The sequence below is a fragment of the Oryza sativa genome, chromosome 9, assembly GCF_034140825.1.
Source record: "Oryza sativa Japonica Group chromosome 9, ASM3414082v1".
Taxonomy (NCBI): domain Eukaryota; kingdom Viridiplantae; phylum Streptophyta; class Magnoliopsida; order Poales; family Poaceae; genus Oryza; species Oryza sativa.
Window position 1 is genome coordinate 22,440,968 of NC_089043.1, and position 15,411 is coordinate 22,456,378.

The window sequence follows — 15,411 nt, forward strand, 5'->3', positions numbered from 1 at the left end:
TCCGGCCCATCGACGAAGCCTCCAGCACTCCAAGCAGCCGGGCCGTAGCTCGTGCAAGATTGCAAGTCATGCGGCACACGCTCGCGTCGCGGCTTGCCTTGGACCTCGGAGAGCCGCGCGCGCGCGCGCTCGATTCTACGCCCCAGTTTGCAGTTGGTAATCATCGTGGCTGCCTGCTCTCTCTCGCCGCCGCACGCATCGGACAACCGAGCCGGCTGCGCCGTGTTTCGAGGAGAAGCGTGCAGTGACACACTACAACGACGTGCAAAGCTTCAAGACGAGAGGTGGTGAGTCACGCGTAGCAACCGGTCGTATTTGCTATCTCACATATTTTTCTCCACGGGCAACAGTACATCGCCTGTCTTCTCTTCGCATTGGAAGATATCGCATCTTCGCGCCATGTACATCAGTACATGCAGACGCAAACGTTGAAAACACGACCCACCCTTGCGTGTTTTTCTACCCGATCGACCTTCTGATTTTGGCTATAAAACGGCCGGTGCACACTAAACCATGCAACCCTCCTGCAGAACTAATCTTTTAGACACTCTGATCTTGTACTCCAGTTTCCAGATACACCCTGAATTGATTACGATGACGACGACGATGCCTAAGGTGACTTCGGTTGTTATGGCAGCCGTGGTAGGCCTGGCGATGGTGTCTCTGGTCGCTGGCATCTCTGGCACTGCGACTTTCTACACGCCTCCTTACACGCGTATGTTCAGTATTTTTTCTTCTCTCTCCACCATGCATCCACTGGGTACACGTACGTGAAGTAAAAGTGGAGATGTGTGTGAAATGCGTGCGTGCGTGCAGCATCGGCGTGCTTCGGGTTCCAGGAGCAGGGGACGATGATCGCGGCGGCGAGCGACGTGTTCTGGAACGGCGGGGCGGCGTGCGGGAAGCGGTACGTGGTGACGTGCACGGGCGCCACCAACCAGGGGGTGCCGCGGCCGTGCACCGGCCGGAGCGTCACCGTGAAGATCGTCGACCACTGCCCCTCCGGCTGCCAGGGCACCATCGACCTCTCCCAGGAGGCCTTCGCCATCATCGCCAACCCCGACGCCGGCAAGATCAAGATCGACTACCGCCAGTACGTTACATATATACTCGCATACATGCATCTCAAATTCTCAATCTCATCGATCCACTTCTATTTTTCAATTTTTATCTGGTACTACTATCAGAAGATGATAGAATGCATGTCGGCTGATCATTCGTTCGACCAATGTGTTTGTGGTTTGCAGGGTGTAAGGTGAAGACAATACATGCATATCTACGGAGTATATAGTCAATAAAGTGCAGTGCTTCTCCAAACGAGACAGGAAGCGAACGTGTGTGTTCAGTGTTCCAGCTGAATTCCGGTTGGTGCCAATAAAACAGATTGTATGAGAGAGCGAAAAGAAGAAACATAATAATATAGTATATATGAACGAATTTGTCCTGTGGATTATATTTGTTTGAACACTGAAAAGGACTGACAACAACGTACATCGTCACACGGCCTACGAACACGGGGTCTTCGATGTTATAAAACCGGCCCCGCAATTTAAATCGGTAAACGAACATGAAAGAATAACAAAGATCTAAATTAATGTGATGTGTGCTGCGTGATTTCGTACGTATCTTCGTACCACATATGCCTTGTTAAACATAGAGATAGTTTCAGACTTGTTGTCGAGTCTTAGTTTGGTTCTTGTCTGACTCTGTTTCAGAGATATAGAGTCATGTACTCCTGCTATAGGTTGGTGCTGTAGATAGAAGTAAAGAACTTATTCAGACTCGGATTGTAATCTGATTTGTACTCTTCCTGTTTTTGCTATATAAACACGTACAGCGGTCTCTTTGGAGGTAGGAACGCTACAACAATTTTTTCATGGTATCAGAGCCATTCCCTTCCACATAGTTCATCTAGCCATGGCGTCGTCGAGTTCCTCATCGTTTTCGAGCGTGTTGGGTCATCCTGTCTCAGAAAAGCTGACCAGAGACAATTATTTGGTATGGCGTGCGCAAGTTTTGCCGGCTGTGCGTGGGGTACAACTCACTGGTTTCTTGGACGATACAAAGGAGGTGCCGTCACCGATGATCAGCGTCGTCAAGAAAGTCGATGACAAGATCGTGAAGGAGATGATCGACAATCCGGCGTATTCTCGGTGGATTGCTCAAGATCAACAAGTCCTGGGATATCTCCTCTCATCTCTCACACGAGAGGTGCTTGTTCAAGTGGCACATCTAGATAGTGCCAGGGAGGTATGGACTGCAATCGGGGAGATGTACTCCTCGCAATCAAGGGAACGGATTATTCAGATCCGTTCGCAGCTAGCAAGAGAGCAGAAAGGAGATTCTTCGGCTGCTGTATACTTCACCAAGATGAAGAGCTTGGCCGACGAGATGGCGGCGGCCGGGAAGAAGCTAGATGATGACGATGTCATCTCATATATCCTTGCAGGGCTAGATGCAGATTATAATCCTCTTGTCGCATCAGTTTCTGCTAAAGATTATGTGTCATTGAGTGATCTATATGCACAACTACTCTCGTTCGAGGCACATCTCAAGCTCCAAGCTGATGGAGGCTATCAATCTTCTGCAAATACTGCCTCACGAGGAGGCTATCAGAATCGTGGCCATGGGCGTGGTGGTTTTGTTCGCGGCCGTGGTGGACGAGGTCATGGTGGTGGCGAAGATACACGTCCTGTGTGCCAATTGTGCAGCAAGATTGGACACACTGTTCAATCTTGTTGGAAGAGATTTGATCGATCTTACAGAGGAGATGAAAGACAAGTTCAGAGGTCAGCCTCTTCTGCTATGGCATCATCATATGGTGTTGACACAAATTGGTACGTCGACACGGCTGCCACTGATCACATAACTTCAGAACTTGATAAGCTGACAACGAAGGAGAAATATCATGGTAGTGATCAAGTTCATGCAGCAAATGGCACAGGTATGAGCATAAGTCACATTGGAAAAACTATTATTCATACCCCTACTCGTGATCTTTATCTTAATAAAGTTTTATATGTCCCCAAAGCAAAAAAAGAATTTGATCTCTGCTCATCGTCTTGCCTCTGATAATCATGCTTTTGTTGAAATTCATCGTGATTTCTTTCATATCAAGGATCAGGTCACGAAGACAACACTTCTTCAAGGTAGAGCTCGAGGACGTCTCTATCCTCTTCCTGAGAAAATAGATGCTCGTCAAACACGTCAAGTTCTTGCAACTACAAATTCTTCAGAGTCTAGATGGCATAGTCGTTTAGGTCATCCTTCTTTTAATATTGTCAGCAAAATTCTTAGAGAAAACAATGTTACTGTTAGTGAGCCTCATAGAGATGTGGTGTGTGATGCTTGTCAACAAGCTAAGAGTCATCAATTACCTTTTCCTAAATCTACTAGTCGGTCATCTGCTCCTTTAGATCTAGTGTTCTCAGATGTTTGGGGTCCTGCACCTCAATCAGTAGGGAGATTCAAGTATTATGTAAGCTTTATTGATGATTTTAGTAAATTTACTTGGATCTATCTTCTCAAGAATAAGTCTGATGTTTTCTCAGTCTTCACAAATTTCCAACATCTTGTAGAACGACAGTTTAATAGGAAGATTCTGTCTATGCAGACATATTGGGGTGGTGAATATTAGAAGCTTAATTCCTTCTTTCAGAAGATTGGCATTGCTCATCATATCTCATGTCCTCATACACATCAAAAAAATGGCTCTGCTGAACGTAAACATAGACATATTGTTGAAGTAGGGTTGTCTCTTCTTGCTCATGCTTCTATGCCTCTTAAATTTTGGGATGAAGCTTTTCTCACAGCCACATATTTGATCAATCGTGTTCCTAGTAGAGTTATCAATTTTTCTACTCCTTTGGAACTTCTTTTTGGCCATAAACCTGACTATCACTTCCTACGAGTATTTGGTTGTGCTTGTTGGCCTAATCTTAGACCATACAATGCACATAAGCTTCAATTCCGTTCTAAACGTTGTGCTTTTTTTGGCTATAGTAATCAACACAAAGGATACAAGTGCCTCGATATTTCCTCTGGCCGTGTATATTTCTAGAGATGTTGTCTTTGATGAGACAATATTTCCTTTTGTTGATCTTCATCCTAACGCAGGAGCCTTGCTTCGATCAGAGATCTGTCTTTTGCCCTCTTCTTTGTTAAATTCTAGGGGTATGCATGATAGTGATTCCATGTTGATTAATGCTACTAATCCTGGAGATACAAGTTCTGTTCCAGCTATGCAGGGTTCTGGTGAAAATTTGGAGCAAATCAATGAAGATTTGGCTCATGATTTTGTGTCTACTACTACTGGACACCACGACGGGCAACCTGAGTTTGCTTCTCCTGCTCATGTGCACAGTCAGGACAATATAGATGGCGAGTCTGCTGCTGATATGTCGGGATCGGGGTTTTCTGGTGCTTTGTCTCCGTTGTAGTCTTCTAGTGTGGCACTTCCTGTGCAGTCCTCAGCATCTGTGTTGCCGTCTGAGGGTGATGAATTGGTTCCTGATTCATCAGCTGCACCTGCCTCGGAATCTTCTGTGCAAGATGAATCAAATACTGATCAATTTATAAGCACTCGGCCTCACACAAGGTTACAGAGTAATATTCGGAAGCCTCGAATATGGACAGATGGTACTGTTCGATGGGGTATGGTCAGTACTTCTGAAGAGCCTACAAATTTGGCAGATGCTTTGCGAGATAGTAATTGGAAAAAGGCAATGGATGAAGAATATTTTGCTTTAATGGAAAATCAAACATGGCATTTAGTACCCTATCAGAAAGGTACAAATGTTATTGACTGCAAGTGGATATATAAAATTAAACAGAAAAGTAATGGGACAATTGATAGATATAAGACAAGATTGGTGGCTAAAGGTTTTAAACAGAGATATGGTATTGATTATGAGGACACGTTTAGTCCTGTTGTTAAAATAGCTACTGTCCGTCTTATTTTATCTCTTGCAGTTTCAAAAGGATGGAGTATACGCTAGTTAGATGTTAAGAACGCGTTTCTTCACGGTGTTCTGGAAGAGGAAGTATATATGAAGCAACCTCCTGGATATGAGAACAAAAATTTATCTGATTATGTGTGCAAGTTGGATAAAGCATTATACGGGTTAAAACAGGCGCCTAGAGCATGGTATTCTCGACTTTATCAGAAATTGCTACAATTGGGGTTTGTTGCATCAAAAGCAGACACTTCATTATTTTTCTTCAGAAGAGGAGACGTCACAATATATTTTCTAGTATATGTTGATGATATCATAGTAGTCAGTTCCTCAGATAAGGCAGTGTCAACTTTACTTCAAGATCTTCGTAGTGATTTTGCTCTTAAAGATCTCGGAAAGCTGCACTATTTTTTGGGGATAGAAGTGACTTCGATTTCAGAAGGTCTGATCTTGTCACAGAAGAAATATGCAAATGAATTGTTAAACCGTGCAGGTTTGAAAGAGTGTAAACCTGTCAATACACCGCTCTCTATATCAGAAAAGTTCTCAGCATCTTCAGGGAAATTGTTGAGTGATAAAGATAGTACTAACTACAGGAGTGTAGTTGGTGGTCTTCAGTACTTAACATTGACCCGTCCTGATATAGCGTTTGCAGTCAACAAAGCTCGTCAGTATTTACATTGTCCAACAACTAATCATTGGATAGCTGTGAAGAGGATTCTAAGATATATAAGTGGAACCGTGGATTTTAGATTAAGATTCACAAAATCAGAATCAAACATTGTCAGTGGTTTTTCTGATGCAGATTGGGCTGGTTGTTCTGATGATAGAAGATCTACTGGAGGATTTGCTGTTTTTTATGGCTCTAATTTGATTTCATGGACTGCTCGTAAACAGGCTACAGTGTCTCGATCTAGTACAGAAGCAGAATATAAAGCATTGGCGAATGCTACAGCTGAAATTATATGGGTACAAACTTTGCTTAAGGAGCTTGGAGTTTCTCAACCGAAAGCGGCATTGCTTTGGTGTGGCAATATTGGAGCTACATATCTTTCTGCGAATCCAGTGTTTCATGCTAGGACGAAACATATCGAGGTTGATTATCACTTCGTTCGAGAGCGTGTGGCTGAGAAATCACTAGAGATTCGGTTTATTTCATCAAATGATCAGCTTGCTGATGGTTTTACCAAAGCCCAGTCATTGAACAAGTTGAATAATTTCAGAAACAATCTTAACTTGTGTAAGTTATGATTGAGGGGGAGTGTTAAACATAGAGATAATTTTCAGACTTGTTGTCGAGTCTTAGTTTGGTTCTTGTCTGACTGTTTCAGAGATAGAGTCATGTACTCCTGCTATAGGTTGGTGCGGTAGATAGAAGTAAAGAACTTATTCAGACTCGGATTGTAATCTGATCTGTACTCTTCCTGTTTTTGCTATATAAACACGTACAGCGGCCTCTTTGGAGGTAGGAACGCTTCAACAATTTTTTCATGCCTCTCTACGCACGGACAATCATTGTACTCAAGTATCGACCTCTCGACACGTACCAAGCTCATGAAACTTTAAAAAATTCGTAGTTACTTTGAATCAGTTGAAGATGCTACATCCATAACGCTTGCTCTTCCTTCTTAGTGACACAAAGTTACATATATTCCATTATAACAGCTCATAAATCTAGGATATATATTGTACTATCAAATAGTCATGTTGACCCATCAATAATAATGGGCCAATTGCAGGCCCGATTAAATCAGATATGTCCTGCTTGTTTGACCCACCAACTAAGAGCATCTCCAACAGTCTCTCCAAACACCTATATAGTCAGCTCTCCAATTGATTAGTCAAGCCAAACTCATTTCTCACTCCAACAGTCTCTATCTACACTCTCCATTATAAGCCTTTGACACTGGAATCCACATGCCAGCCTCTACTACACTTTCTTCCTCCTCTTTCTCTCCCTCTTCCTCTTCTCTCGGTCCTCTTCTCGTGCGACGGCGACCGTGCAGAGGCTGACGACGACAGCGGCGGCTCGCTACAACGACCTCGACGACGACCCGTCGAATGAAGGCGGAGACCGCGCAACTCCCGAATCCACGCCGTCGGTCAAATCCACGTAGGGACGGAGATCGCATGGAGGCAGCGGTGAGGATTCAGGTGGACGGGTGGTGTGGGCCTTCTTGCTCACGTTGGCAAGGGCGACGGCGATGCTGGGCCAAAGGACAACACCAGTGGTCCGTGGCGGAGTTGCTTCTTCACCAGCTTGTACTGCAAGGTGCCACCGCTTCCAGAGATCTTGGCACCGCCTTGACCACCGGCGCGGAGGCCACCAATGCGGCTCGACCATCGGCTCTCCCCCTCGGCCACGTTGCTCCCGAACAGAGGAAAAGTGAATGGAAGGTGGTAGGTCCCGCGGATGGAAAACGAATGGCAAGTGGAGTAGGTTGGCCAAGTTTGGCTAGTGAGGGAAGGAGTTTGGCCATCTAGATGGTTTGGAGAGTGGGATGGGGAGGCTATTGGAGTGCGAGTTTTGTTCAAAGTTGCTAAACTTTGACTTGGAGAGTGAGATGGAGAGGCTATTCGAGATGCTCTAAACCAGTCAGACCGGACGATCGGACTCTTTCCCAAATCTCAAGCCCGGTTCTTTTATTAGTCAAACCAGTCAATAGCTAAGGTCCGGTTGACACCAAACCTCCCACAATGTCACACCCACGAGCGGCCAACCATCTATCGATTGTGGCGAGCTGCATCATCCCCCACCGATTCACTATGTATCAGAAGGCTTCAAAAAAGAGACACTTGAGGTCAGGTTTCGTTGACGCGAAAAACATGAAGGCCTAGGAGATCTACTTAGCTCTAGTGCAGGTCCTAGATCTTGATGAGGTATGCACGTACCAGTCAGTTTGATTCTGCAATTGACAAGATAGATAAACTAATAATCAAAGAGTCCATGGGTCAATAAGCCGATGTAGCGATATTAGCCCATGTCAATAGGGTTAATCGGCTATATATTCGATGTAGATTCTGACATGTAGATAAAAATAATGGAAGAACTTGAATAAACAATCCAATCGACCGATGATAATATGATGAAGTAGATGTCCAATGAACCAATCGGACAATATTGAAACAAAATATTAAACGTAGGCTCGATGGTTAAAGAATACATCGGTTGGAAGATCGATGTAAAGATAACTTATCTGCTAGCATTCCGATAAAACAATATACGTGAGTTACCAGGCTAGCTAGATTAGATCTATTAATCAACAGTAAACCTAACTAATAGGTCGGACCAAACCGATGCATAAGTTTACATCAACAAATAAACCTAATAAACTAGTAAAGTCGATAAATCATATTAAAGTGATGAATATAAAAAATCTATTTAAAACATCATTATGATTGTAAAGATATATCTGCTAAGACATAAGATCGGACCTAACCGAGATAGTCCCAGCTAAACCGATGTATCTTTAAACACAATGCAATTAAACATAGAATTGAAATATCATGTAGACAAATATACCAACCAAATCAGAACAATCGAAGAGATCGAAGAGACGCAGTCTTGAACAATGTCATATAGCCTATACAATTATCAGGGCCAACATAACTTAGGACTTACCCCTTCGCTGGAGATCGAAACGATGCAACCCTGCGTCAAGTGCTAAGTTCCGCCAGTGATAAAAACCTTGGAAAAGAGGGTGGTGATATGCCAAGAGATGTATTGATTGAGAGATAGATTACAAAGACCTTGAATGTACATATTTATCCCCGTGGATAAATATTAGTCCTTATTAGATAGATATTTGTCGCTCCGTTTTACGTACGCGGGAGGTGAGTTCACAGCCTTAATTAAAACCACCCTAAATACCACCAAGGGAGTTATTTTGTACCGATTTTAATAGTTGGAGCTAGGTTAAAAATATGTAAAGAATTTGAACCAGATTGGACTTATATTTGAACGAATCAAACTGGATATTCCCATTCAATACCACCACTCGTCGTCCCGTCGTCCCTTGCAGCTTTGCTAGGCTTTCAGACCGCTCTGTACGTGACGTGGCCTACTCATAGCAGCGAAGCCTTCCGGCCGCGCGCGCTGAAGACCTACGGCCCGTCCGTGCAGCAGCCTCGAGCGGCCGTGTCGTGCAGCACACGCTCGCATCGCGGCTGCCTTTGGACCTCGGACTCGGAGAGCCGCGCGCGCGATCGATTTCTACGTACGGCGGCGCCAAACACACAGTCGATCGAACGGACGGCCGGGCACTTGGCCCCAGTTGGTAATCATATCACCGTTCGGTGGCTGTCTCCTCTCTCGCCGCCGGGCCGCGCGCGTCAGACAACTGAGCAGGCTGCGCCGTGTTAGTTTCGCGGAGAACTAGCTAGCGTGCGGTGACACACTACAAGGACGTTCATGTGCAAGCTTCAACACGAGGTGAGCCGCGCGCGCGCGTATAGCACCGGTCGCCGGTCGTATTCGCGGACTTCCAGGAGTATTCCACAGGCAACAGTAAACTGCGTGCAATCGGTCCACGAACAAGCGAGAAGATATCGAGTAATTATGATCGATTCTCGTGTCAATGTGTGTTTTTTGTGGATCTTCTTGGTTTGGAGTTCCCTAGCGTGCGTCCGTATTGGAAGATATCTCAGGTTTGCGCCCTGTACATGCAGCGGCGACGTTGGAAACACGGCCCGCCATTGCGTGTTTTCCTACGCAACCTTTGTCTATAAAACGGCCGGTGCAAACTGAACCCTGCAAGTCAGCTTCAGTTCGCTGCATCTCTCCTGCAAGAATTAATATATCTTTCAGACTCCCAGAGATTACACCTGATCGATCGAATTGATCGCGATGACGACGATGGCTAAGGTGATCACTTCGGTTGTCATTGCAGCCGTGGTAGCGCTTGCAATGGTGTCGCTGGTCGCTGCGGACTCTGGCACTGCGACCTTCTACACGCCCCCTTACACTCGTACGTACAGTAAATTTTCTACATATTTCATTCGTCGATCATCCATACGTGAAGTAAAATTGATAAGAGAGATGTGTGTTAAATCAATGTATATATGCAGCGTCGGCGTGCTACGGGTTCGAGGACCAGGGGACGATGATCGCGGCGGCGAGCGACGTGTTCTGGAACGGCGGGGCGGCGTGCGGGCAGCAGTACGTGGTGACGTGCACGGGCCCGACCAACCAGGGCGTGCCGCAGCCGTGCACCGGGCAGAGCGTCACCGTGAAGATCGTCGACCACTGCCCCTCCGGCTGCGCGGGCACCATCGACCTCTCGCAGGAGGCCTTCGCCATCATCGCCAACCCCGACGCCGGCAAGGTCTTCATCGACTACCAACAGTACGTCACTCATCAACTTCTCTATATAAATCCTCTAATTTGTTTCTCTCTGCTGCTGTTATATAAGTATCAGACGACGACTGAATAATGCTGTTCCTAATTAATTTGTTCGATCGATGTGTGTGTGGTTTGCAGGGTGTAATAATTCTACGGTTGAGGTGATGAAGACCGCACGTGTGTCACTATATATAATAAAGTGCATCTCCAAATTAAAATAAGGGCAAGCTAGCTTGGATTGGAGCGAACTTGTGTGTTCCATAATTATGGTTAATTAATTAATTAGTACGTACCAAAAATAACAGATTGTAACTGGGAGAGAGTGAAAAAATGTCTCTCCTGATCTATAAAGTTACCTTGTGGTTGAGAAAGAAACATACTCCTTACCCATACTATGGAAGAATTTGTCACGTGATTGTGAACATGAAGAGGACTGAAAACCGTTTGTCCATGACGTACGACGACTCTCGCGCGCGCGGCCTTTGTCTTCGTGGAGTCGACTCGCCTAGAAACTAAACGGCGGCGGCTACGACCCAACCGAGGTTTGCCTGCTCGGCTTGCACTACTACAGAAAGCGTTTTTGCATACGGGCGGAATCGATCTTCACATGCGGTTGGCCGGCCCGCATGCGCGAAATGGTCTGCAAAGATCACCATTTGCGCATGCGGCCGTCGCAGCCGCATGCGAAGATCGATCTTCGCATGCGGTCACTTAAGACGGCCGCATGCGAAAATAGATCTTCGCATGCGGTCCATATAAGAAGCCGCATGCGAAGATATATTTTCCCATGCGGTCGACCTAAGAAGACCGCATGCGAAGATCTATTTTCGCATGCGGGCGTCTTAAGTAGACCGCATGCGAAATTCAATTTCCGAATAGCTAAAATAATATTTATTCTAGCATTTTGGTGATTCGTAATTAATATTAAATTATTGAGGGATTTATTATCGTATTTCGGAGTAGTAAGTATATAAGATAAGACAAGTGCCGCAGTAACAAACATGTAATACATAACCATTAATTCAATCGTAATTTACATACAAATATATAATACAAGTGGCACAGTTTTTTCATCATATGTATAAGTAGTGTACATGTTATTGCATATGTTCTTTCTCCCACTCTCTGAGAGGTTTAAATTTGTCGTCCATTGCGAGTTCACTCTGGTTGTCGTAGAAGAGACCTCTTGCGTTGCAGACATCGCGACGGATGAATCGACAGAGGTCAGCGGCCACGTTCAAGATAGTAGTGTGGTTGAATCGTTGTGCAATATATGGGATTTCGGGGATCTGCACACAGAAAGGAAAATAAAACGGTACTCAGTGAGAAGTGTGTGCGAGATGGGTTTCTTTGTAGAGAAGAGTTCGATGACCTACTCGGTTACTGGTTGTTTTGTACCTCCCATTTACTCTGAGCATCTCGCACACGTAATAACCACACAAGTTGGTTCCTGGTGGTTGTTTGTAGCACTGCGATATAATTATGGGGACCGATCTCAGTAGATATATTTAGTATATATGTACTGTTCGATAATTAGTTGTATTGGTATAAATTTGATAGTACCGGCCAGCCAGTCCTGACGGATAACTTCTTCTGGGATGGAATATGTACTGGTCCACCTCTTTTGCGGTAGTACTTGTGTGCTCTGTTTGAAGGAAACAATTGTTTTATTAGTAGTTAGAAGACTGGTGATCGACCTAAACAATTTATAGTAATGAAATGTTTATCACTTACAAATTCAAAATAGTGAGGAATTCCATAAATGTCTCCTTGTCATAGTGTGCGGGGTCCAATGATATAATCAATTGGTCTTTCGGATATACAAGGAATAATATGTAGTGGTCTTTACATATAAGATAGGCTTATTGGAGACAGAAAATTCCGAAGAAGATAAATTAATTAAACAAAAAGAAGAGAGAGCTTACGTGAACTGGTAGGGGACCATTAAGACATCTTTGTCGGCGTGCGCCAACATTGCTATTGCCAAGTATGTTGCTACTTCTAGCTTCTTCCTCTTGTGCAATGTCTTCACATATTCTTCCTTTTCTTCCGGGGTCTTGCCAACCAATTGCTCGCAGTCCTGTCTCAGCTCTACGGTGTGTTGTGTTTTGCATATTCTTGTTGGATCGACGTATCCAACCTTTGCTCCAGTTCTATCAGCTTCGTGGAATTGCATACTGTACAATGAATAAAGAAGAAATGAGATTTGGTTTATTTGTTTCGAATGAAACGTGCAACATGTAATAAAGAGTTCAGACTTACAGACAGAAAGCCGCAACGAGATTAACGTCCATTTTATCTAGCTTGTAGAGGGCGTAAAGGTCTTGGAAAGAGATAAAAAATATCCCATTAGGACCACTCATGAAAGCGCCTTCCGGGACGGCGACGCTTATGAAACCGAGACCTTTCCTAGATGCCTTCATATACCATTCGTGCATTACCCTCATTTCCCATGGTAGCTTGTTCATAAGATAAGTTGGCAAGAATGGCTTGCCATACTCATAAGTTTCAGGCACATCGGCAGATAACCAGGATTGCACTTCATCTTGGGCCGCTAGTACTGACTTCTGGGAGTCTGACAAGATGTGAGCAAGTTCTTTTCTCTTCTCAGAATTCCTGAAAGCTGAAAACATGAACTTCTCCTTATCCTTGTCAATCTCCTTTGGGTCGTATGTCGATATCAACTTTGGAATTATACGACGAGGTTCCAAAGTATTAGACTTCGGTTCGGATGTAGTACCATCTGGTATGTGCACTTGTTCTACCAGAGCAGATTGGGGTGTAGGTGGAGAGGTTTGAACTGAGGGCGGAGCCGGGGGAGCATGCTGTTTAGCTGGGGAGGTGGGAGAGGCTTGAACTGGTTGCGGGGCCGGGAGAGGCGGTTGTTGAGAAGGGGAGGGTGGTGGTGTAGGTTGGCGAGGCGGTGACCTAAGCGGTGGTGGTGACGGCGGATGTCGAGGTGACGGTGGTTCAGGAGGCGACGGTGGTGCAGGAGCGGCAGCTGAGGATGGGGTTGAAGATCCTGCTGCAAGAACGGCCGCGCTCAGGATTATGTCTCTGCGGTGCCACAAGATAAACTGATTCACTGCATCACCGAGAAGTTCAATCCCCTCAGGTCCAGGTATGTCTAGTTCCAAGGAAACGTGGTCGCTATGGACCTTGGCGACCTGTACCCTTGCGTAATCCTCAGGGATTGCCGTGTTGTGGAATTGACGTCCGGGTATCGCTAAACCCGTTGCAACCTCCTTAGTCTTTCCAGCGCGGCCGATTGGTACGACGAGACTGCACGGAGTTGGTCTAGTTATACTATCCACAGGGAAGGTACTTGTCTGCACTGAGCCTACACTGCTGGGTACATTAGTTGTTTGCTGTGCGGATTGTGTGGGTTGCTGGCTATCAGGGAATAACCTTGGAAATGCTGTTGGGTTTTCAGCTGCCAACGAGTAGAAGTGTTCCTTCACTTGCGCATAGATCTTGTCCGATAGTTGTTCTTTGTATTTGTCTCTCTTCTTATAACTTGGTGCGTCTTGTGGAAACCCGACCTTCCAACTTGCCTTTGAGGACAAACCCCTTACACGTCCAGAGTGTTCAGCCGTCCCCAACGCCGCAGTAAGCTGATCTCGCTCCCTCCATGGGACGAACTGTCCTGATCTTTCTTTCTCGACTATCTGCTGCAAATTAGTAGTCACTTCTTCTATGTCTGGAGTCTCGAATAGTATGTCTCCCTCATCCGAGACTTGACCTGTGCTGCGCGCCCAAACCCAGTTCTTGCTACGTTCAACCATGGGGTCTACCAGCAGGGGCTTACCGGCCGCGGCAAATCTTTGCTCGATCTCCCGCCATTGATCGACGTGACCAGCGTATCCGCTCGACCCCAATCTATGGGGATATCTGTTCTTCTTCGCGAGCTCGGACATTTTTTTCCTCAAAGCCAATGCTTCAGCTATTGTACGATCCGCAACAAACGTGTCCCAGTCAGCCTGCGATATATGTCCATAATCCGTAAACGGTGGGAGATTCTTCTGAACATAATCCCGATTTAGATCGGACTTCCACTGTCGCCATCGATCTCCCATCTTTTTAAGTGCGTAATCTCTCCCCCTGACCTCTGATCCAGGAGGGAACACAAAATACTTCTGCAACTCATTCCAGAGAAGTGTCTTGATGTTGTCGTCCACTGTTTCCCACAACTTGACATTAATGGGACAACGCGTCCTGACTAGAGTGCCACAGGCGTTGCTGAACTTGAACCGCACTATCGGTGGCTCGACGGGCTTCCCATCCTGATCGAGAGCAATCACGTTGTAAGTTTCCTTGGGTAATTTATTCTTGCTTCTCTCACCACGTCTTTTTTTCCCACTCCCGCCTGCACTTGTAGATGTCTCCGTACGTTCAGGTGCAGACGTAGCGGTGTCCATCTCAACTTCTTGCTCTGTCCTGTTCCTCCCGGCTTTACGTTTCGAGCGGCGTCGGACTACCATCTGCACAGAATAGGTAACTCTATACACCATTAGGTTCATGTCACATCATAGTTAGGGAATAATACATGGCTAACGATTTTCAGCACTTACGGCCTGTTCGATAGGTATGTAGTCCGGATCATCATCGCGGGGGGCGACTTGTGTTATTTCCATTGGAAACGGGTCACTTGGTGTGCGCCACGTTTATTCACTAGAAGCGTCTGGCTGCTTATTGCTACCGAAATTTTGAGGAGCGTTACCTTCTTGAGGCGCTATTGGTGCGTTCGATGGAACCTTTTCGTTCGACATCTTCCAACTTGACGTAAAAAAATTTGACATAAGTCCCAATTTTACGTAAGTCCCAATTTTACGCAATTTCACATAAGTCTCAATTTGACATAAGTCCCAATTTAACATAAGTCCCAATTATACATAAATCTCAATTTAACATAAGTCCCAATTATACATAAATCTCAATTTAACATAAGTCCCAATTATACATAAATCTCAAATTAACATAGGTCACAATTTAACTTATTTTCACATAAGTCCCAATAACTTAATTTCACATAAGTCACAATTTAACATATGTCCCAATTTAGCATCAGTCACAATTAAACAGAAATCTCCATTTGACATAGGTGCCAATTTAACA

At 45.2% G+C, this 15,411-nt stretch overlaps 2 protein-coding genes and 1 non-coding gene across 3 annotated transcripts; all 3 read left to right on the top strand.

Moving 5' to 3' along the window:
- The first annotated feature begins 492 nt into the window (after positions 1-492).
- On the top strand, positions 493-1,437 carry LOC9268005 (EG45-like domain containing protein). The gene is made up of 3 exons (XM_015755815.3): positions 493-715; positions 817-1,093; positions 1,248-1,437. The coding sequence occupies exons 1-3, from the start codon at positions 514-516 to the stop codon at positions 1,252-1,254; spliced, it is 486 nt and encodes a 161-aa protein (XP_015611301.1). The 5' UTR covers positions 493-513; the 3' UTR covers positions 1,255-1,437.
- Positions 1,438-2,409: 972 nt separating this feature from the next.
- Positions 2,410-2,545, top strand: LOC112936499 (small nucleolar RNA Z247). The gene has a single exon (XR_003238804.1). It is a non-coding gene; the product is annotated as a small nucleolar RNA Z247 (small nucleolar RNA).
- A 7,167-nt stretch (positions 2,546-9,712) lies between these two features.
- On the top strand, positions 9,713-10,671 carry LOC4347346 (EG45-like domain containing protein). The gene is made up of 3 exons (XM_015755813.3): positions 9,713-9,922; positions 10,023-10,299; positions 10,435-10,671. Exons 1-3 carry the CDS (start codon positions 9,802-9,804, stop codon positions 10,439-10,441), a joined length of 405 nt encoding a protein of 134 aa, XP_015611299.1. The 5' UTR covers positions 9,713-9,801; the 3' UTR covers positions 10,442-10,671.
- Positions 10,672-15,411: the final 4,740 nt, after the last annotated feature.

Excerpts from the sequence above, each read along its gene's own strand:
- LOC9268005 (XM_015755815.3), top strand. The coding sequence starts at position 514 with ATGCAACCCTCCTGCAGAACTAATCTTTTAGACACTCTGATCTTGTAC. Across the intron at positions 716-816 it reads CTACACGCCTCCTTACACGC|CATCGGCGTGCTTCGGGTTC; the intron begins GTATGTTCAGTA and ends GCGTGCGTGCAG.
- LOC4347346 (XM_015755813.3), top strand. The coding sequence starts at position 9,802 with ATGACGACGATGGCTAAGGTGATCACTTCGGTTGTCATTGCAGCCGTG. Across the intron at positions 9,923-10,022 it reads CTACACGCCCCCTTACACTC|CGTCGGCGTGCTACGGGTTC; the intron begins GTACGTACAGTA and ends GTATATATGCAG.